This window comes from Mustela lutreola, chromosome 9 (assembly GCF_030435805.1).
Source record: "Mustela lutreola isolate mMusLut2 chromosome 9, mMusLut2.pri, whole genome shotgun sequence".
NCBI classification, from domain to species: Eukaryota; Metazoa; Chordata; class Mammalia; order Carnivora; family Mustelidae; genus Mustela; species Mustela lutreola.
This window is the reverse complement of record NC_081298.1, coordinates 3,930,118-3,952,802: the sequence shown is the minus strand read 5'-3', so window position 1 is coordinate 3,952,802 and position 22,685 is coordinate 3,930,118. Positions and strand designations below refer to the sequence as shown.

Here is a 22,685-nt window from a genome sequence, read left to right as displayed (position 1 = left end):
TCACAGAGGTCCAGGGCAGCCCCAGCAGTGAGAAGTCATGAATTATTGCTTTAGATCAGGGGTTGGCAAATATTTTCTGTAAATGACCAGACTGTCAATGTTTTCGGCTCCGCAGGACGCAGGGTCTCTGTTGCAACTGCTCAGCTCTGATGTTGTACATCAAAGCGGCCACAGACAGATGTAAAGGAATGAGCGTGGCCAGCTTCCAATATTGATTCCCTATTTACTTATGAAATTTTCCAACGTCCTTTTCAAAAACGGGAGGGGGCCTCATCAGCGGGCTGTGGTCATGTGCCCGCCTCGTGGCTGGGGGGGGGGGTGCGGGGGGGTAGCGATGGGATGGTCAGGGTGGGGGTGAGGCACCGCAAGAGACAGACCTACCAAAAACAAATGAAAGAGAGAATGTGTTGCCCACAGGAAAATCAAGATGCTCTTAGAAAACAGAGGAGGAAAGCTACGGCTGAATGGTAGTATCTAGACCACGGAAGGAATGCGGCACTGTGCCAAGCTTGGAGGACCCTGTGTGACTAAGGACCATCATGACTCGAGCTTTCATGAAGCCCACAGTCAAGCTGAGACAGACAGCAAAGAAACACGCGTGGGTGTCCAATAGTGCGGAGACACACACCGCAGCGGAGAGGAACAGAGGTCCGCTACTGGGCAGTTCCATCTCAGTGCTATGGGCACTTAGGGCTGGATCATTCTTTGCTGTGGGGTCTGTCCTTCACCTTGTGGGGTGTCTAGACGCACACTCAGACTTGATCCCACTATCAGACTAGATGCCATGACCCAACCCCACCCAGACTGGATGCCACGACCCAACCCCACCCCACCCCTCAGCTGTGACAACTAAAAATATCTCCAGACACTGCCAAATGTGACCAGGGTGGGGGGGTGTCCCTGGTGGAGAATCTCTGGTCCGTGATGAAACATAGTAGGGGACCCCGCCCTCTTCTGGGGAGTCAGGAAGGCTACCCTCAGGGAAAGAACGGATGAATAGAGGACTAAAGGATGGAGAGAAGTTACCTAGACCAAGGAAAAGAGGAAATCACAACCCAAGCAGAGGGAACACGGCAAATGCAAGGCCTTTGTGGCTGGAGAGGGTGACGTGCTGAAGAACTGACAGGGGTCACGAGGCTGGAAACAACCCCACGCTATCTGGGGTGGGGAGTGTGCATGTGTGCACGCGCGCCTGCACATTCACATGAAGCCACTGAGATGTCTTGCAGATCGGGGACAGTAAGAACTCAAACAAATGGAACAACCACCGGACAAAGGCCCCATAGCAGTGGAATGGAAGACAGAGAAGGCGAGGAGGGGGTTGTGGCCTGGGATCCAGGGTAGAGAGGACCGACCCCTTCGTGGCATTGAGGACGCAGAAAAGTAAAAGGATTCTAAGTCAGGGATATTCGGTGAGGACTTGAAAATGTGGCAAGAGGGACACGTGTGGGGCAAGAAATTTAACGATCTCCCTTGATGAGAAGTGGTCGTGACATTCGCCTACGTAGATGAATTAATTCATCTCTAGACACTAAAGCAACCTTGTGTTCCTGGAATAAATCCCACCTGCTCACGGGCTCTGGTCCTTCTTACATGCTGCTGGATTTGGTTTAGTTTGTTCTTTTTCTAATTTCTTGAAGGGGGAGATTAAGTGATGGATTGGAGGCCTTTCCCTTTTTCCCAAGATAGGCATTTACGGTCATAAATGTCACCATAAGCTGCTCTGTTCCATCCTGTACCTCTTCTTATGCTGTGTTCTTGATTCTCCTCAGAGTTATTATTTCACTTCTCCTGCGATTTCCTCTTTGATCCATAAATTGCTTAGGAAGTTTGTTTAATTTCGAAAAATTCTAGGTTTTCCTAGGTTATCTTTCAGCTGAGTGTCTCCATTTTAATTCTGCTGTGACAAGAGAATGTACTTCTTTGTATGATTTTAGTCTTTAACAATTTGAGTCTTGTTCTATGGTCCAACTGATGGTTGATCCTGGAGAACATCCCATGGACTCTTGAAAAGAATATGTATTCTTTTTTTTTTTTTTTTTTAAGATTTATTTATTTTCTTTGAAAGAGAGAGCATGAGTGTGTGGGGGAGGGGGAGTGCAGATGGAGAGAGAGCATCCCAAGCAGACTCCCCACTGAGCATGGAGGACCAATCAGGGCTCGATCCCGTGATCCATGAGATCACACCTGAGCCAAAACCAAGAACTGGATGTTCAACCCACTGAGCCATCCAGACACCCCAACAACATGTGTTCTTTAGCCTTTTGGTAGTTTTCTATAAATGTCAGGTCAAGTTGGTCGATAGGGTTGTTCAAGTCTTCCATATCTCTGTTGATTTTTTAAAACTGTGATAAAAACACATCACAGAAAATTTACCATCTTAACCATTTCTGAGGGTCCAGTTTTGTGTTGTTAAATATATTCATTCATCCAATATTGTTGAGATACAGATGTCCAGAACTTCATCATCTCACAAAACTGAAACTCTACACCCACCAAAAGCAACTCCCCTTAGCCCTCATAACCACCATCCTACTTTCTTTCTACAAGTTTGATTATTTTAGATAACTCCCATAAGCAGACTCGTAAAGTATTGACCTGCCTGTGACTGACTTATTTCACTTCCCGTAACGTCCACAGGTTCATCCATGTCATCGCATGAGATAGGATTTCCTTCCCTTTAAAGACTAGACTATTCCACTGCATGTGCCCACCGCACTTTGTCTACTCAGTCATCCATCAGTAGCCCAAAGGTCCTACTTCCACCTCTTGCCTGTTGTGAACATGAGAATGCAAATATCTCTTTGAGACCGTGCTCTCCATTCTCTTGGATATATACTCAGAAATGGAATTGCTGGATCACATGGTAATACTGTTTTTAATTTTTTAAGGGGCCACCATATTGTTTTCCATAGTGGCTGTGCCATCTTGCAGTCCTACTCTTGCTTACTTTTTTGCCCAGTTGTTTGTTAGTTATTGAGAGTGAGGCACTGAAGTCACTAACTAAAATTACTGGGTTGTCCATTTTTCCTTTCAGTTAAGTCAACCTTTCTTTCATTTGTTTGGGTTAATCATGAGAGATTGATAATGTGCACCTACATTTATAATTGTTATATCTAACTCACGTATTATCATTATGATCTGTCTTAAAAGCTTAAAGTCTATTTGTCTGATATATTTTTTAAGATTTTATTTATTTATTTGAGATAGAGAGAGAGACAGAGCACAAACAGGAGGGGGAGCAGAGGGAGAGGGAGAAGCAGACTCCCTGCTGAGTAGGAAGCCATCCCAGGACCCCGGAATCATGACCTGAGCCAACCGCAGACACTCAACTGACTGAGCCACCCAGGTGACCTTATTTGTCCGATATTAATACAGAAACTCCAGCTTTCTTATGGTTACTGTTTGCATGGCATATTTCTTTTTCTATCCCTCTGCTTTCAATTCATTTGTGTCTTTGAATCTATGGTGGGCCTTGCTTTTTCATCCATTCTGACAATCTCTGTCTTTTGAAGTATTTGGTCTGTTCACATTTAAGGACTTTGTTGATATGATTAGATTTACAACTGTCATTTTACAATTTGTTTTCTATTTGTCATATGTCTCTCTTTTGTTTGCCTTTGCTGTCTTATATTAAATATGTTTTCATGAATCACTTAGATTTGTCAGTTAATTTTTTTACTATTTTTTGAGTTATTTTATTCGTGGTTATTCTAAAGATTACAACATGCTTTTTAATTTAGCACAATCTGTTTCAGAATACTAAATTTCAGTAACATACAGGAACTTTCTCCAAGCATGTTTCATTTTTCTCCCCATCCTTTGTGCCATCATAAACCCGATCACACAGTGTTAGAATTATTGCTTTGCCCAGTCTTACATATTTTTAAAAAGCAAGAGAAGAGATGAAATCTACTTATAGAGACTTGTATATTTGCCATTTCCAGTATTCTTCATATCTCCTCATGAGTTCAAGTTACCTTCTAGTGTTAATTTCTGACTTGAAGAACTTCCTTTAGTATTTCTTGGAAAGCGGGTCTGCTAGCAACAAATTCTTTCAGTCTTTGTTTATCTGCAAATGTATTTGTTTCACCTTCATTTTTTTTGTATTTGCTAGCTGTAGAATTCTTGCTTGACAGTTTCTTTTATTTCAACATTTTGAATATGTCATCACTGCTTTTGGTCTCCATTACTTCTGATGAGAGGTCAGTCTTTAACTGTATATCCCTTGTTGCTTCCCTTTGATGTCCGTTTGCATCATAAATGTTTCTCCATCCCCTTGCTTTCAATCTGCAGGAAGACTTTAAGTCTCAAATAACTCCTGTAGGCACCATATAGATGGGTCTTGTTTTTTGTTTTTTGTTTTTTTACCCATTCTGACACCCTAGGGCTTTTGATGGGAATATTTAGTCCATGTAGTCCTCCAAAAATTACATTTTCGGAGTAATTATCAATAGTTATGTATTTAGTGCCATTTTATTACTTCTTTTGTCATTGTTTCTGGATATTTTCTCTGTTCCTTTCTTGTCTTTGTCACTTTTGGTCTTTCCCTTGTTGCTTTCTGGAATAAGAGCATCCTGGGGCACCTGGCTGGCTCAGCAGGTGGAGTGCATGATTCTTGATCTCAGGGTCGTGAGTTTGAGCCCCACATTGGGTGCAGAGATGACTTAAAAATAAAATCTTAAAAAAAAAAAAAAAAGGAATATCCACAGGCAAAAATGTCACCGATTTCACACTGTTCTTAACTGAAGTTTAGTAATTTTATTAATAAACCTTCTCTGGGGGCCTGGGTGGCTCAGTAGGTTAAAGCCTCTGCCTTTGGCTCAGGTCATGATCTCAGGGTCCTGGGATCGAGTCCCGCATCGGGCTCTCTGCTCAGTGGGGAGCCTGCTTCCTCCCCTCTCTCTGTCTGCCTCTCTGCCTACTTGTGATCTCTGTCTGTCAAATAAATAAATAAAGTCTTTAAAAAAATAAAATAAATAAAAAATAATAAAATAAACCTCAGTTTGTTGAATGCCTTTGACCAATTTCCAGTGGGTTATAATGGTATTTTTGACAGTTTTGTCCACTTTTTTAAAAAACAAAGATTTTATTTATTTGAGATAGAGCGAGAGAGCAAGCATGAATTGAGAGAGGGAGCAGAGGGTGAGGGAGAGGCAGACTTCCCTCTAAGCAGGGAGCCCGATGCAGGACTCCATCCCAGGACCCTGGGACCATGACCTGAGCTGAAGGCAGACAATTAACCAACTGAGTCACCCAGGTGCCCCTGATTTTACATTTTTAAAAAACACTCTTGAGGGGTGCCTGGGTGACTCAGTGGGTTAAGCCTCTGCCTTCGGCTCAGGGTTCTGGGATGGAGTCCCGCATCGGGCTCTCTGCTCAGCAGGGAGCCTGCTTCCTCCTCTCTCTATGCCTGCCTCTCTACCTACTTGTGATCTCTCTCTGTCAAATAAATTAATAAAATAAAAAAAAACACTCTGATAGTATTAGTTAAGTTTTGCTCATAAAAAATGGCCTCAAATTTGGTGGCTTAACACAACACATATTTATTATCTGATAGTTTCTGTAGGGCAGAAATTTAGAAGCGATTTATCTCCATGCTTCTGATGTGAGTTCTCTCGTGAGGTTGCAGTCAAGTTGTCACCTGGGACTGGACTGGGGGTCAAGAGCCACTTCCAAGTTCACTTCTTTGGCTCTTGCAGGAGGCCTCCATTCCTCACCATCTGGATCTCTCCGGAGGGTTTCCCGTGACCTGGCATCTGTTTTCCTCCAAAGCAAGTAATGCAAGAGTCATATGGCCACGATGAACCTAGTCTGAGAAGCCTCACAGCTCCGCTGGCCCACTGCACTCATTAGAAGGGAATAGCTAAGTTCAGCCCACACTCAGGGTGAGGGAAAATTAAGGACCACTTCTCAAAGAAAGGAGTACTAGAAAATTTTGTAATGGTAAATGAGTCACTTTGGAGAAGCAGAAGGAAATTCCAGGGTGGGAACTGTACTAAGTCATTATAGGCAAAGCTGTCAGATATCCTCATCATATTAAGCTTTGTCCGTGTGATTTTCTGCTCAAATGCCTTCATGGTCTTCCACTGCCTGTACCCTATAGGATGAAGGCTAGAATCTGTAGCATGGATGTAATTCAAGGCATTCTGGAACCTCATGCTACCTTCCAGCCTTGTCTCCCAACTGCCTCTCTCCCTTTCCTGTGGCTCAACCGAATGGAGACATTTTTTCTCCCCCAGGCCTTTCCTTCTTGTTCCTTCTCCTAAAAATGCTCTTTCCTCCAATCTCAACATGTTCAAATCCTTCAAGTATCTGCCCAAACCATTTCTTCCATGGAACAGCCCCATCTCAGCCAGTGACCATAAGAGCTTCCTCTTCTGAATTCTGAGAGAGCTCGTCCACACCTGTCTCCCAGCACGCCACCTTCCCCCTCATGTTAAAGCATCTCTACGCCTGTCATGTCTGCTCCCCGGGTTCTTGGCTCCTTGGTGGCCTCCTCCCCTTGGTCACCATGTCCCTATCCCCCCCCACCCCCAACCTTGGCAGTGAACCTTGCGTCTAGAAGTTCAGTAAGATTTTGTCCATTTCATTTGCACCCTAAGGACAGAAATTAGAGCAAGAAATAAGGGGAGCTTTGCAATCTGTGGCTTTTTTTAAATGATAAAGTATTTTCGCAAAATTAAACAAGCAAAAGCTTTGTGGATGTTTGGAGCATGAACTGTGATGGAGCAAGGATAGATTTAGTCAGGCTTGTTCAAGGCTGTTGCAGAAGTCTGCGCGAGGGTTGGTGCAGACCTGGACTAGGTGGGAGCTGTGGAGTCGGAAGTGGGTAGATTTGAAGTATGCGTTTAGAGCAGACCCGATGACAGAATTTGCCTTAGTGTTGGATGTGGGTGGGGCAGCACAGAATCAGAGCGAATGGCCCCATTTCCTGCGGTTAGAAGACTACAGAAGCACCACATTTGGGGTACTCATGCAGATGTGGAGATATCCACAGGAAACCTAATGGTAAGGTCACCAAGGGACAGTTAGGCCAGTTCTATCGCAGGAGACACAGGGCTGGAAACCTGTGGGAGTTCTCAGCATCTAGATGGTTTTAAGACGTGGGATGGGTGAGATTCCCCCAGGAAGAGAGTTGGAGCAGAGGAGGGTCCAAGCCTAGGTCCCGAGGACCTGCATAATCTAGACAACAGACAGAGGGACTTCTCAGGGGGAGACGTCTGAGAAGGAAGAGCTGAGGAGGTAGGCGGAGAACCAGGAGAGGGTTGCGTCCGACGCACAGAAAGGACAGTATTTTGAGGATGGACTCTGGTGCCTGTTACTTCTGCACCACCAACCAGATGAAGATGGGGCCATGTTTCTGGAGAGGGCAAGCTGTTGACATCGGCAGGTGTGGTTCAGTGGCGTGAAAGAGACAAGACAGACAGGGGTGGGCTGAAGCAAGAAAGCATTTGGGTGTTTGTTATGCACTCACTGGTAGGACCCCGCACTCCCCCTGCACCTCACCTGCTAACGCTCTCCCACTTACGGGCTTTGCCCTCACACCTGCCTCACACCTGCCTCCAGTTCTCAGCCACTGTCCAGTCTCACCTGGACCCGCCCAACAGCATCCTTGCTCGTCCTCAAACCTCTCTTTTGCTCCTTCACATCTTCCACCGCAGCCAGAAGGACCTTCGGAAAACCCTCTACCTGATCCCGTCACCCATTACCCCGGGGATCAAGTCCACACTGCTTTCAAGTTTCCAGGTCCTCTCCTGCTTCTTTCCCTCCCCACCAAACCCTTTTTCATGTCTGACCTCCAGCCATGTTTCGCGCTGTGCCTCATTTTCCGTCCTCTATTCCAGACTGAAGTCTGGGCTTAAACATAATTTCCCTAGGAAGATCCTCCTTGACCTCTCCTGGAGCCTGCTCCCCTCTACACCATCACCTGAGACCCCGTTTCTTTTCTTTTCTGTCATCAGCCCTAGATTGATGGGCTGTGTCTGTGGTTTATAGCCCCGAAGCCGCACGGAACACCAAGTAGGCACACAGTAAGCACTTCTTGAGTGGATTAAGCGAAACCAACTCCTCCTTTCCGTAGAAATTCTCCACCAGAGTTTCTCTGAAACAGGAAAATATCTTCAATGACTTTATTTACTTTAAGTAAAGCAAGCTAATTTGGACATTTTAGATAAGGCTTTTCAAAAAACAACAGGCCAACAATATCTCAGGAGGCAAGACCTACAGACTCAATTATTCTAAATCATTGCGACTTATAGACTGAATGTGATGCTTTCATTAAAGGTTGTTTGTTAATCCATTTAATAATGAGTAACCTATTGAGGTTGAATGAGAGGTGAGTGAAATAATCCCTGATTCTGTAGGAGTAATTAGTTACACATATATTAATTTGCCGGCTTTCAAGTCAGGCACTATTAAAAAAAAATCCAAGAGGAGAGGTAGTAGGAGTTTAGTAGCCATCTACTCTTTGCAACATTTCCAGAAAGCAAGTGAAAACGAGCCCTGAAACAAGCCAACAGCAGGAGCACTCATTAACTTAATGCACTTTAATCTCATGAACAGAAGCTAGAGCTTGATTCATGGAATCCTGAGCCGCAGACTGCCACCTCCAGCCACCTGCAAGGCATCTCTGCATGGGTGTTGTGATGGAACCAACTGGACGCACCCCAATCCGTACCCAAGTGAAAGGCGTTATGCTCTCCTCCCTATTTCCATGGCGTGCCACCCCATGCCCATAGGCTAGAGGTCTCAGCAACATCTTCCTGGGCCCGCTCCTCGGCCCCCGGAAAGGGTCAAGTCACACATCCTGGCGACAGCCTTGACCAGTTCACCCAGGCTCCCAGGCTGGCCAGGTACCAGGGCCCGTGGCCTTTGCATTCCCAGGACACATGGCAAGCCTTGGCTCCTACAATGTTCGCTCCCTGGTCCAAGCTCCCTTGACTCCTTTTGTCGTATGACTCTCAGCTCAAATACAAGTTTCCACAAAGAAGTCTTGTCTGGTGGTCCAAAGCTGGTATCTCTCCTAGTATCTGGGAGCACTAACACTGTCACCCTCTGTCATTACTTTTGTTTGTTCCCCGTTCAGCTCCTTCACTAGAATGCAGGCTCCTCCAGGACCAAGATCATGTCCAGTTTGTACACCAGTGAGCTGCAGGAGTAGCACAGGGCCAGATGATGGGGCACTCAATAAACAAGAGTTGAATGAATGAGAGAAGGAATGAATGAAATCACAGGTCCTGGGAAGCCCTCTGGAAATGATCACCATTACCATTGCTCTAGAGCTCACATCTCTAATGTTCTTCCTTACTGGTGCATGGGCTTTATCTCTCAAAGCATCCAGTTCCGACGGTGTTAGCCTCCCTGCTCAAATCTTCCCATGATGATCAGCAGTCTGTCATGGTTACCTGACATGGTTACCTGCAGGAAACTATGCTGTGGGCTTAAAAAGCATCATCTCAGTTATCCTTAACAACAACCCCACGAGGTAGGCCCTCTCTTCCAGGGCTGAATTATGACATTTGGGAGCACTTTTGCCTGTGTAGTCCCTTATTCCATAAAGAAATATTGAAGATTATATATTACATGGTGTCAGTTCTTTATATCAAATATACAGATACAACCCGGCTGGACTCCCCATTATATTACTTATTGATACTCCGATTTTAAAAGAAATGGAAACATTTTCGTGGGCCCTAGACACTGTGCTCCATAAATCAGCCCCGCTCTTCTGCCCAGTTGTCAGATGAGAAAACCGATGCTCTCAGGACCGAAAGTCACACGGAAGAACGAGGGCAGAGGGGCCTCGAACCCAGGTCAAGAGTGAGCCTGGTTTAAAACTTCTATCCGGAGCCAAAACTCCTGGGACCCACTCAGGCCGTGTTACTGGATCCTTTCGGGGAGTTAGTTCCATACTCCCCGGGAGCCTGGAGCCACGAGCCTCCGGTCTCTCTCTAAGCCCCGCCCCCTCATCCAGGCCCCGCCTCCTCCGGCTCCCACCCAACTCGGGGCGCCCGGAGCCACGACTAAGGAGCCGCTCTCTGGGCCCCACCCCCTCGTCCAGGCCCCGCCTCCGCCGGCTCCCGCCCATCCCTGGGCGCCTGGAGCCACGACTAAGCAGTCGCTTTTTGGGCCCCGGCCCTTCCCCGGGCCCAGGCGCGCGGCCGCGGGAGGCGGGGCCGCGGGACCGCGCGTGCGCTTGCCCGCCTCCCCCGCCGTGCGCATGCGCTTTGCTCGCGCGCGCTCACGGGAGAGGATGGCGGGGCCCGCGCCGGGCGCCATAATGGACGAGGACTACTTCGGGAGCGCGGCCGAGTGGGGCGACGAGGCGGACGGTGGCCAGGTGAGGGGGAGCGCCGGGCGCCCCCGACGAGGACTGCTGGTCTCCGTCGCCGGCGGGCCGGCCCCGCCCCGCCCCGCCCCCGCCGCGCCCGGCCCCGCGGTCGCCGTGTGGTTCAAGCACAGCGTGCCCCGCCCCCTCCCCGCCCCGGAGCGCGCCCCCTGCGCCCCCGGAGCGCCTGCCGCCCGCCTTCGCACCCAGGCCAGCAGGGTCCGCCCAGAGTGCCGAGCCTCTCTGGGCCTCGGTTCCCTCCTCTGCAAACGAGTTGGGGCGGGGGCCGGGCCAGGGGGCCCCCTCCCCGGGGTCTGGGCCTCACCGATGCCGACCACCGGATCGTGACCCGAGGGGCCCGCTGACCACTCCCCTGGGCCCCCCTCAGTGCCAGGCGCCGGTGCTTCCCGGTCCCCAGAGGCGGGTAGGGCGCGAACTCGAAGGCTTGGGCGCGGAGCCCCAAGTTTGAACAACTCCGATCTTTGAAAAAGTCCCAAGTCAGCATCGTGAGGGGAAAAGTGGGACGCTGGTCTCTCTTCCACGTGTGTTGATGTTTGTAAAACACACTTTCCGGTGCTTTGGGCTGATTCAGTCAGTCCTTGGGCGAGGTGACACCCAAAGGACCTTCCATGGTTGACTTGAGGGTTTGGGGATGGAGGCTGAGGAGGCGTCGATCCCACCTCCCGCCGAAACCAGGTTGGACAGTCCGAGCTGGGGCTCGGGCTCTGCCAGTGTGGCCCAAGCTTCGTGTAATCTGAAAACCCGCCCCAGGCCCGTGTTCCAAACGCAGTTTCTCAGGCCCCTCCTGGGGCGACCGTACAGCGGCCTGGAGGGGAGCCTGGGGCTTTGCGTGTTAACAGGGGCCAACGTCAGGAGTGGGGAGTCCTGAACTCCCATTTTGAAGGAAGAGGGGATGCAGTGGGGTGTGCGCCATTGGGAGGGGGCAGGGGCGCAGGGCTGGCCTCGGAGCGGAGGTCCAGAGATGCAAAGATGGGTGTTGTGTGCCTGGCTGAAAGGCGGCCTGTGTGGTGAGCTGCCCGGTGGACGCTGTGGCAGGAGGTTCTGCAAGGGAACGCGTCTGAAGGGCCTTTGATGGCTGCTGACAAGTGTGACTTGTTCAGGAGTTTGGGGCAGGGAGTGAAACCACAAGATTTGTGTGTTTGGAGGCTCTCGGGTGGATGGAGGCAGATGTAGCCGAGAGCCTGTGCCAACCAGGCGCTTCCCCGCGTTGCCTCCTTCCACTCCCGGGCTTTCGAGTCGGGGGTTCATCTGCTCATTTTGTAAATGAGGAAAGTGAGGCAAAAAGCGCGAGCGACCCGCTCAAGGTTGCGCAGCTAGTAAAGGAAAGGATGGGGATCCGACCCAGGCCCTTCCGTCTCCACGGCCACTTGATGGAACTGCTGGGCCACCAGCGTGATGGCTTCATGTGTCCTGTTCAGAATGTCCTGTTCCTTGACACATTGAACCTTCAAGTTACAGAGCGTCACAGCTGGGGCATTGCAAAGGGCCGGCTAGACCCGTGCCCTCCCTTTGTAGCCTGATCGTCCGGTTAATGCCCTCGCTTAGGCCGCTAGGAATGGCAGGAGGTTGGGGAACTTTAATCATGATCAAAATTGAGCGCACTGGCCCTCATAGGCTCTTGGTGATGAGAGGGGTTCACTTCATGTTCATTCTCACTGCTTGGAGGAGGAAGAGGAAGTCAAGAAACGGGTGACATGAGCTGGCTTTTGAAAGATGGCGGTAGGTCAGTTTCTGTGACACAAGTTCTGTTCACTCGGTGCCATGTTACTGGATTTGAGAGACTGGAAGATTGCAGAGGCTACAGTGGTACTAGATCCAGATGCTGGAAGCCCAGAGCTGCTGAAATGCAGAGTTCAGTCTGGCTTCCGCTTGCGGGTGGGGACTGGCAAGAGGTGAGATTGGCCAGGTGACCACGTGGAAGGTTCAAGTCATGCTAGAGGTTGGATACCTTTTCTGCGGGAGACTGGGAACTTGAAGCAAGAGAGAGATGTCGGATTTGTGGTTTATCAAGACTGTTGTGGCATCCGTTCGGAAGACGACTGAAAGGAAGGAGTGAGACTGAGCTATTAGGGGCCTGTGGCTATTGCAAGCGATGCACAAAGTGAGGAATGGCAGAGACGGGAAGAAAGGCCAGAGTGGGTAGCTGTGTGGGGGACAGAATTGGTAGGTCTTCGTGATGGGGTGTGGGGTGGGGTGAGGGAGCAGAAACTGAGGGTGACTCCTAGCTTTCTGGGTTTGGGGTAGATGATGGAATCTTTTACTAAAATACAAGTTGTAGGAAGATCTGTTGAGGGGTCAGTTTTGGACCTTATGAGTTTGGAGAACTAGTGGGCATCAGGATGGAAATGAGAATAGGCTGCTGACACTGGAGTCTGGAGCTCGAGAGAGACATCAGGCTAAATTCTACATTTATGAACAGGGAGGCGGCATTATGTAAGAGAAGATGTGGAAGAGTATAGGGCCCAGGGAAGAATCCCAGCAATGCAGACACCCAGGGCTGAGTCTCCAGGGGAAGGCCAGCCTTCCTTCACAGCCTTGCTTGCGGCTCCACAGACAAGGAAGGTCTGAGAGAAGACCCCCAGTCTGCAGAGACAGAACCTGTTTCCAAATCAGTATCTGCAGAATGTTAGTCTAGACCAGATGTGGGCAGATTTTTCTGTAAAGGGCCGGAGAGTAAATATCTTAGGCTCTGCAGGTCCCTGTCACAACTGCTTACTCTCCTGTTACAGGGGAAAGCAGCCATGAACAAAACGTAAAATTCAAAAAAAATTTTTAATGAGTATGGCTGGGTTCTAATAAAGCTTTATTTACAAAAACAGAAGGGTGGGATTTGGCCCTGAGCTGTAGTTTGCTGATTCCTGGTCCACTTCTTACCCCAGAAGTCAGTCACTTGGAGGCTGGTCTCCTGGTTTGTGAAGTCCTTTGGCAGAAAAAGCGGTATCTGATATGGCCCAGGTGTCCTGGTGACAAGTGCAGTGCTCAGTACAGAGTAAGTGTTCACAAAGCATCTGCTTGTTCGTTGGGATGTCAGCGTTCGTGCTGGACGGACCTAGACGTCACCACATCACCACCCAGCCTTGTTCTGAGATACGGTGACTTGCCCAAGATTTTTTCCACCCAGAACAGGGTCTCCAGCCAGGCCTGGCGATGCAAGGCAAGTCTGTGACCTTCACTTTCTGACAGTGTATTGATGGCTTATGCCTTCGGGAATCGCTTCATCAGCCTTTGTTGGAGGGAAGCATTAAAGGGCACATATGAAGTAGTCGTTGTGAACACAATAACTAGTATCTATTGAATTCTTCCTAAATGTCAGGTACTCTGCTCAGTTCTTCCAGAAATTAGATTACGGAGTCCTTACAACAGACGGATGGGAGCAGTCACTATTATTACCTTTAGTAGAGGAGGAAACGGCCACCCCGCCAGCTTAGGTGACTTGTGTGGCCACTGTACACACGTGCGCCGGGTTGGGGGACAGCACAAGTCCGTCCATTTTCGTAGCTGCCCCTTACTTGTCCCGACCACTTCATGAGACTGTCATGAAAGTTGATGAGAAGATGTATATGCGACACTTTCAAAAGGGACAGGGTGATGCAGATTTAAGGTGAGATTATGGGCTACTTGTGTTAATGAAAAAATCGCTTGGCGTCTTTTACCACCAGCAGGAGGATGATTATGGAGAGGGAGAAGATGACGCCGAGGTCCAGCAAGAATGCCTGCACAAATTCTCTACCCGGGATTACATCATGGAGCCCTCCATCTTTAACACTCTGAAGAGGTGTGTGCGGAAAGGCACTGGTATGCGAGGAGGCTGGGGGCAACTCGGAGATCCGGAGGACAGTGTGCGGAAGGGAGAGTACTGTGGTCTTGGAACAGAAGGCTGCTAGTCCCCCCCACTTTAAAAATCTGAATATCCTAGCTCTCTGATCATTGATCCCCATGCCCATCTACATTCATTTGAGTGCCATGGCTTTTCTGTTACTTTTTCTAGGTATTTTCAGGCAGGAGGGTCTCCGGAGAACGTTATCCAACTCTTATCTGAGAACTACACAGCCGTGGCCCAGACCGTGAACCTGCTGGCTGAGTGGCTCATTCAGACAGGTGCTTTGTGGGTGCCCCCCATCCTGGCTGGCCACTTCCCCACCCTGCCTTTCTTACAGACCTTTGCATGGTTACAATGCTGGTAAATTGGAAAGGCCTTTTTTCCAATTCCAATTCCAATTGTCTGCTTTCCTGGTTTTTAAGACTTCTGGAGGTCGGAACTGAACTTCCTGCCCACCTTCATCTGCTTGATTCTTAGGTTGGATTCAGTAATTGAGGCTTACAGGTAGCCTGCGGATGTGATTCTCATTGAGCTGTTTGCCCTACCATGTTGTAGAGTTACAGGATTATACAGTGTATGTTCCGTGTGTCTTTTTTTTTTTTTAAACAATTGCATGGGTAACTTTTCTTTCTTTCTTTTTTTTTTTTTTTCCAAAGATTTTATTTATTTATTTGACAGGCAGAGATCACAAGTAGGCAGAGAGGCAGGCAGAGAGGGGGGGGGGGAAGCAGGCTCCCCGCTGAGCAGAGAGCCTGATGCGGGGCTCTATCCCAGGACCCTGGGATCATGACCTGAGCCCAAGGCAGAGGCTTTAACCCACTGAGCCACCCAGGCGTCCCTCCGTGTGTCATTTTTAAGAGATCTGTTATAGCCAGCGTAGGTGATGGATGACGTAGGACTGGGTATTATTATGGCTTTTAGTTAATATGATTGAGGCAGAGCCTGCAAGTCCACCGAGCTGGGTGAGGACGACAGCAGGGGGTTGGTCTGCCCGGGAGGCAGGGGCTCACTGCTGCCGCAGCGCGGAGACACGGCGCGCCTCTGTGGCTGCCCTCTGCTCTCTGCCGCCATGGAGGGTCTCTCTCTCTCCATCCTTCCGCCTGTCCGGGTGGGCAGTTTGTCCTTGACCTTACCAACGCTGCCAAGATGCCGTGCTCCTTTCCGTGTAGGCAGACATCCTGCGTGTTCCGCCCTGTGCTCCTTTCTGAATCTTACCGTTGAATATGTAACAAACGGTAATTTTTATGAGACGTCCCAGCTTCCAAGTGGTCAGAAGCGGTTCTGTGATCCTGGATTCACACGCACACTTCCGACCTGTACTTTTCCTGAAGCCGAGCAGCGGCCGAGGGCTTCCCTTTTCCCACCTGCTTGTTTTCATTTTCTTGCAGGTGTCGAACCCGTGCAGGTCCAGGAAACGGTGGAAAATCACTTGAAGAGTCTATTGATCAAACATTTTGACCCCCGCAAAGCAGATTCCATTTTCACTGAAGAAGGAGAGGTGAGGAGTCTGTCTCTGTTGTTCCTCGGCTCGTGCACGCGCACAGTGGGGCGCGCCGTGACGGGAGGAACGGGAACAGTTGGGTCCTAAAGTCTCGGTGTGAGACGAGCTGCGTCGCGTCGGAGCTGCGCTCCGGGTGCTCTGCGCAGGGTGGGGAGCTCTTGCGAGCCGAGCGGTGCCCAGGCAGTGATCTGGGGAGAGGCAGGGCGGACTCCAGAGCACAGGCTGAGGGGACTGTGCTGGTCATCCGGGTGCCCCGGGTGAAGGCTCCGGGTCCGGTTGGTGCGGGGGAGGTGACAGGGGAGTGTGTGGGCGGGGAGATGAGCAGGAGTGGGGGCTGTGAGGCAGATGGGGCTCCCGAGGGCGGATCGGAGGGAAGGAAGGTTGGGGGTGAAGAGCCCTAGGCGAGGGTGCTGTTTTCAGGCAGTTTCGCAGTGTCAGTGGGGCCTCTTCGAACCGCCTTCCCCTGTAACTGAGCCCCAGGTGTCCAGGGCACAGGCCTGCCCAACGAGCCCTGCCACACTCAGTGGGTGCCTGGGAGTGTCCAGGGGGAAGCCTGGCCTTGGGACACATGAGAGGTGGACCCAGAGTCAGCCTGTGGGTCTGTCAGTCACACAGGAGGGGAGCTGTGGCCACCACACCTGGTGACGGACGAAGCCGCTGAGCTACTGGAGTCTCCTCGTCCTGCCAGGGGCACGCAGACGATGAATGTGTGTCACTCGTGCGTCTGCTGCAGCCCCGCTCTCCGTGTGCCTCCCTAGGCTCCTGTGTGTCTCCCAGAAGCACCTTCCCTATGCTCTCGTGTGCCGCGGAGGCTCGCGGAAGCTGTGAGTGGGCCTTCAGGGCCCTGGCGCTGCAGCTTAGCCTCCCAGGTGGTGTCACCGGCTCTGGGGCTGCTTCCTCTGCCGGGACTGCAGGGCCGGGGCCGGATGCTCTCGGGGGCCCTTCCAGCCGGAGTGCCCGACGACTGTTTATTTGCTGTCGTCTTCACTTAAGCCCCAGCTAGACCTTTTACATTGCCGCCTGTTTGTTTGTCGGCAGACCCCGGCTTGGCTTGAACAGATGATCGCACATACCACATGGAGAGATCTGTTTTACAAACTGGCTGAAGCCCACCCAGACTGTTTGATGCTGAACTTCACTGTGAAGGTAGGAAGAGTGCCAGAGTCGCACACGTGGGAGTACTGATGCGCGAGGTTTGGGTGGGCGGGGAGGTGGTCTGTTTCTTCGGCAGCGTCATATTTGCTTTTGTTGGTAAGGGTCTCCACCACTTCAGTAAGTCTGAACAGTTAGAAAGAAAAGCATAGAATATATATCTGTGGGGCTTTTGTTTTTTTTGTTTTGTTTTTTAAAGAATTTGTTGTTAAGTAATGTCCACACCCAGTGTGGGGCTCGAACTTACAACCCCGAGATCAGGAGTCACATGCTCTGCCGACTGAGCCAGCCGGGTGCCCCCACATCTGTGTTTTTGGATCAGCATGAACTGTGTTTCAGAATTTGGCAGGCACATACTTACAGAGTCTGGTTGTACTGAGAGGAATCTTTAAGAATGCCCAGTTTGGGGTGCCTGCTTGCCTCTTGGAGCGCGTGACTCTCGATCTGGGGGTCATGAGTTCAAGCCCCACATTGGGCTCAGAGATCACTTTAAAAAAAAGAAAAGAGAGAAAGAATGCCTGGTTTGTCTCCTTCATGTGACACAGGAAGAAACCAAGACAGGGTGGTTATCTGGGCCACAGGCCTGGTCAGTGGCAAGGCCGGGACTGGAGTAAAGGTGTGAGAGCTGAGAGCAGCGCTTGCCGGCCCTCACCGCGGACACAGCAGGCGGGCTTCCTGCGGGGTGCGCTCACTGCCCGTTCACGCTCTCTTTGGCTTCTTGTTTTTGTACTGCAGCTTATTTCTGACGCCGGGTACCAAGGGGAGATAACCAGCGTGTCCACAGCCTGCCAGCAGCTGGAGGTCTTCTCCAGAGTTCTCCGTACCTCTCTAGCCACGATTCTGGATGGAGGAGAGGAAAACCTTGAAAAAAATCTCCCCGAGTTTGCCGTAAGTCCTTTATTTTGTGTATCTCGGACTAGAAGGAGGCTGCTTTGAGCCGTGCCCATACAGACATGAATGAAATGCTTCTTCCTTGTGGACGGAGTGCAGCTCAGAAGGCCAACCCCGCATAGCTAATTTGCATACAGAGAGGTTGGGGGGTCTGGCTCTTTTGCCGGTGTTTGTCAGTGCTGCAATTATGAAGCCCCAAACTCTCTTCCCTGCAATTTTCCAGAAAATGGTATGCCACGGGGAGCACACGTACCTGTTTGCCCAGGCCATGATGTCGGTGCTGGCCCAGGAGGAGCAGGGGGGCTCCGCCGTGCGCAGGATCGCCCAGGAGGTGCAACGCTTCGCCCAGGAAAAGTGAGGGCCGTGTGGTTGCCAGCCCGGGTCCTAACTCGATGCTCCCCACGAAATTCCCCCACACCCCCCTTACTCTTTCTCCAAACCAGAGACTCAGGGTCCTCCTGTTTTGACAGATAAACTTCCTTTTACCTAGCACAGCTGGGAAAGTCGGGGTAATTTTCAATAGCTGTAGAGAGCTTGCTTTCTGAAGTTTGGCTTTGATGGGTATTTTGCAAAGTAATTGATGATTGTTTAATTCACTGAATTTGTGAACTCGTATTCTCATATACTAGGATTCATCAGTAGCAAATAGTGGTGGTCCTGAAATAGTGCCCAGCAGTCTCACTGTTCGCTGTAGTCTGTATCTTACAGAACTAAATGAGCCCTCATGAGCTTTATGCTCCACTAACGAGTCTTAGTAACACGTTCAAAGTGTGGGGCTCCTTTTGGAAAGTCTGTGCGCTGCGTCCAGTCTTTCTTTTCCAGTTAGCTCTAAAGGCTATTCTTATGGGTTGGTCAGGTTCCCAGTGAATGACAGAAATATAAGAAACAGGGACCCAGACGGTCCCAAGTGTTCAGTATGAAAAAAGGAAGAAAAGAGGCAGAGGAAGAAGGAGAGGGCAGAGCAGGGCAGGGCACCGCCTTCTTAACAATGGGACGTATGCTTTTGTTCATCAAGAGGTCATGATGCCAGTCAGATCACACTAGCACTGGGCACAGCTGCCTCCTACCCCAGGGCCTGTCAGGCCCTTGGGGCTATGTTGTCCAAAGGAGCCCTGAATCCCGCCGACATCACAGTCCTGTTCAAGATGTTCACAAGCATGGACCCGCCTCCTGTTGAACTTGTGAGTTGCTTTCATTTTAGTCACAAGCTGGGATACCCACCATGCCAATAGGAAGGGTTATTTTGCAAAGCCTGTGTTTCTCTTAAGTCCCTGAGTACAAATCCGTGTTGAAACATTTCTGTTCCTTTCCTCATCCTTCCCCATCACATCCTCAGCCCTCGCACACCCTGGGACAAGTGCTGGGTTGAGCATGGAGGCTGGGTGTGGGCGGGCGGGCCCCCACTGCCTCCATAAGTGTGTGTGGACTTATCTGACATCTGTCTTGTGCATTACTTTCCAATGATGCCGTGTGTCCCTCAGATTCGGGTGCCAGCCTTCTTGGACCTGTTCATGCAGTCGCTGTTCAAGCCCGGGGCCAGGATCAACCAGGACCACAAGCACAAGTACATCCATATCTTGGCCTATGCGGCAAGTGTCGTTGAAACCTGGAAAAAGGTACTGTCAGTTTTGAGACTTCCTAGGCTTTTTGGGAGACAAGGAGCTTCGTTTCTGGTATTATTTGGGAATTTTGGCTATAAGAAGTGATGAGCCCACTTGTGTCAGAAATATCTCTTCTGGTGTTCACGCATGAAATAGTCAAAGTGCTAAGTTTTCAAGGAAATGTGCTCAGCGTCTGTAACACGTGTTCAGACCAGAACGGAAAGTGCAGCCAGAGAAACCGAGCAGGTCTCCCTCAGCCCCAGGCCTGCCTCCCTGGCTCGCTTCTGGAAGCCGGCTGACCGTCGAGTGCGGTGGCTGAGTTGACTCGTGACTCCAGGGATGGGAAGGGGTCTGCGGGGAGAGGTGGCCAGTAGCAGATCACCCCCACCCCCTGCAAAGCCGCGCACAGCAGCGGGATTCACGGGCTCGCGTGTGTTCTCAGAACAAGCGCGCGGGCATCAACAAGGACGAGCTGAAGTCCACGTCCAAGGCCGTGGAGGCCGCTCACAGCTTGTGCTGTGACGAGAACAAAGGCGCCTCGGAACTGGTGGCAGAGCTGAGCACGCTTTACCAGTGCATCAGGTGAGCGAAGTCCAGCCCGTTCAGACTGGATCCTTCTGGAGGGAGTGGTCTGGGTTTTCATTTTATTAAAAGCTCAAAAAAAAAATAAAGCTTCAGAGATACTTACTGATTTTATGTATTTTTTTAAAAAAGGTGTGTAGGTCTGTATAGTGGTCTGTTTTAGCAGCAGGAGTAACTGTCAGGTGCTTCCGTGCCAGAAGTCTGCTCGTAAATTAGCCCCAGTAAAAGGAAGACCCACCAGAATTACAAAAACTGCTTGGAAGGAAGGGGTCTGTTACAGTACACATTAGGCCAACCAGGTATTGCTTAGCTGGAAGGGACTTGTGACCAGAGCAGTGGTGCGAGCGCACTCGGCGGTTAGAAGAGCTCCCAGATGGGGCGAGCCCTTGGGCATTGGAGTCTCTGCCCTGGTGATTTGTGATTGGGACAAGGAAGGAGTTTGCACAACAGAACTTCAACCCAATCCAAGGTCCCTGAGTGTTTTGCATCAGTGATCCTGTCCTTCTTTACCAGTAAAGTGGGGGCACCTGGGTGGCTCAGTTGGTTAAGGGACTGCCTTTGGCTCAGGTCATGATCCTGGAGTCCTGGGATCAAGCCACATAGGGCTCCTCCTCGGCAGGGAGTCTGCTTCCCTCTGAACCGCCCACCCCTTCTCATTCTCTCTCTCTCTTTCTCAAATAAATAAAATCTTAAAAAAAAAAAAACAAAAAAAAAACAATAAAGTGATTTGAAGCCAGCCGGTAAGGGAGCTGGGGTTCTCGTACAGTGTCGAGAGGATGCTGCCTCCACAGACTGTCTCACGACAAGCATCTCCCTGGCCGGGCGTATTGGCAGTGACTTGCTGGGTTTTTAAACTTGCCCAACCATTTAGTGTTGGTGTTCTTTGATTTTGGGGATTTGTTTTGTTTTGTTTTAAACTCCATGTAGAGGAAGCATTGTGCCTTACTTGTGCCTTACTTGTGCCTCTAGGTTTCCAGTGGTAGCCATGGGTGTGCTGAAGTGGGTGGACTGGACCGTGTCTGAGCCCAGGTACTTCCAGCTGCAGACCGACCACACCCCGGTGCACCTGGCCTTGCTGGACGAGGTAGGAGGGCCGCGGGGCTTGGGGCGGCAGTCTGTCTGTCTCTTGTCCTGCTCGGCCCGTCCTGCCAGGACGTCTGCTGAGTGCAGGAGCTGCTCAGTAAAGGGCCGGCCGCTTTCTACCCTCCACGAGGGTTTTCCTTTTAAGGAACTAGTCTTATTAGCTCCATAGATTTCCAGTTGTCCGCAAGGGCTTTGAAAGGGTGTGGAATGGCGCAGCAGCCGATGGGGCCTCGGGCTGGGTGCCGAAGCCGCCGTCCTGGGCACCCACCGGGAGCCGGCTGGGACTGGGCTGCGGGTGCTCCGCACTGAGGGGAGCGCGGAGCTCTGGGCGCAGGGCTCAGCGCGGCTCCCTCCGGCGTGTTTCTAGATCAGCACGTGCCACCAGCTCCTGCACCCGCAGGTCCTGCAACTGCTCGTTAAGCTTTTTGAGACGGAGCACTCCCAGCTGGACGTGATGGAGCAGGTAAGCGGGCTGCCCCGGGCGTCGTGGAGGCTGGGGACAGGGCCCCCTCTAACGGACCGTTTGCCCCGCTCTCGTAGCTGGAGTTGAAGAAGACCCTGTTGGACAGGATGGTTCACCTGCTGAGTCGAGGTTATGTACTTCCTGTTGTCAGTTACATCCGGAAGTGCCTGGAGAAGCTGGACACTGACATCTCGCTCATTCGCTACTTTGTAACTGAGGTCAGCAGTGGGCCCTTTGTTTCCTGTTTCAGACCTTTAACACTCACAGTGCCTTTGGACTTAAATTTAGTTCATTTTGTCCCTGACTCTGAGAACTGGGCTTTCTGGTCATCGTGGTGATGGCAGTGATTAGACACCAGCCCCTTCCCCTGCAGGAGCCATTTCCTATGTTTTACCTCCATAATCACCTGGCCGTCTCAGTGCCGGAGACCCCCTTGTCACTGGGAAGCAGAAGGGGTGTGGAGGGGAGGTGGTTCTTCCAAATGGATCGCCATTTCATCAGGTGTTGGTGGGACGATGCTCAGAGGCTGTGCGGGGAGTGAGCCAGTGTTCTCTCCTCCTAGGTACTGGATGTCATCGCTCCTCCGTACACCTCTGACTTTGTGCAGCTTTTCCTCCCCATCTTGGAAAACGACAGCATCGCCGGGACCATTAAAACGGAAGGGGAACATGACCCGGTGACAGAATTTATAGGTAGGGCTGCCGCACGTGTCTCTTTGCTACCGTTTCCCGGTCGTCCTTCACCCCGTCTCTAACCCTGTGCCCATCTTCCTTTGGTCCGAAAGCCCACTGCAAGTCCAACTTCATCCTCGTGAACTAATTCAGAGTGTCCTCCTGAGCTGACCCAGAATGTTCCGGGAGCCCAGCAGCGGGAAAGCCCTTCCAGAAGCTCTTGCTGAAGAGGCCAGTCCACATCGTGGGACTGGGCTGTGGAGGGAGGAGCTGGGTGACTACGGTGGCCAGTGCAGATGGCTCCCCCGAGTCGGAGCTGCCCCCGCGCCCCGCTGACCGCGTTCCTTGCCCCCAGCACAGGAGCTGGGTCCCTCCCGCGGTGGCGGGAAGCTCAGAACCTGAGACATGGAGAGGAACCACGTTCCCTGGTGACTCTTCTCACAAGAACTCAGTTAATCTTTTATTGTCATTGTCTTAATTTTCCAAGAGTAAATTAAAAAGCCTTTCTCTGGATTGGCAGGTGGAGGTCCTGGTGTCGTGACTCTTGTGTGTAAATAAGGCACACTCAGG

The 22,685-nt window shown here is 50.8% G+C and overlaps 1 protein-coding gene and 1 long non-coding RNA gene across 3 annotated transcripts; one reads left to right on the top strand and one right to left on the bottom strand.

Moving 5' to 3' along the window:
* Positions 1-10,183: 10,183 nt before the first annotated feature.
* On the top strand, positions 10,184-22,640 carry NELFCD (negative elongation factor complex member C/D). 2 transcript variants are annotated; one of them, XM_059132652.1, is made up of 15 exons: positions 10,184-10,342; positions 14,011-14,126; positions 14,340-14,449; positions 15,560-15,669; positions 16,711-16,818; positions 17,560-17,712; positions 17,939-18,069; positions 18,731-18,896; positions 19,197-19,331; positions 19,759-19,898; positions 20,868-20,982; positions 21,349-21,444; positions 21,522-21,662; positions 22,007-22,136; positions 22,229-22,640. In XM_059132652.1, exons 1-15 carry the CDS (start codon positions 10,223-10,225, stop codon positions 22,261-22,263), a joined length of 1,806 nt encoding a protein of 601 aa, XP_058988635.1. In that variant the 5' UTR covers positions 10,184-10,222; the 3' UTR covers positions 22,264-22,640. The 2 variants fall into 2 exon arrangements, with proteins under 2 accessions (XP_058988635.1, XP_058988636.1); XM_059132653.1 differs by having other exon boundaries at positions 10,203-10,342; positions 14,014-14,126.
* On the bottom strand, positions 13,105-17,561 carry LOC131807380 (uncharacterized). Its single transcript, XR_009344421.1, has 2 exons — positions 17,186-17,561; positions 13,105-16,950 (listed from the first exon to the last, which is right to left on the bottom strand). It is a non-coding gene; the product is annotated as an uncharacterized LOC131807380 (long non-coding RNA).
* Positions 22,641-22,685: the final 45 nt, after the last annotated feature.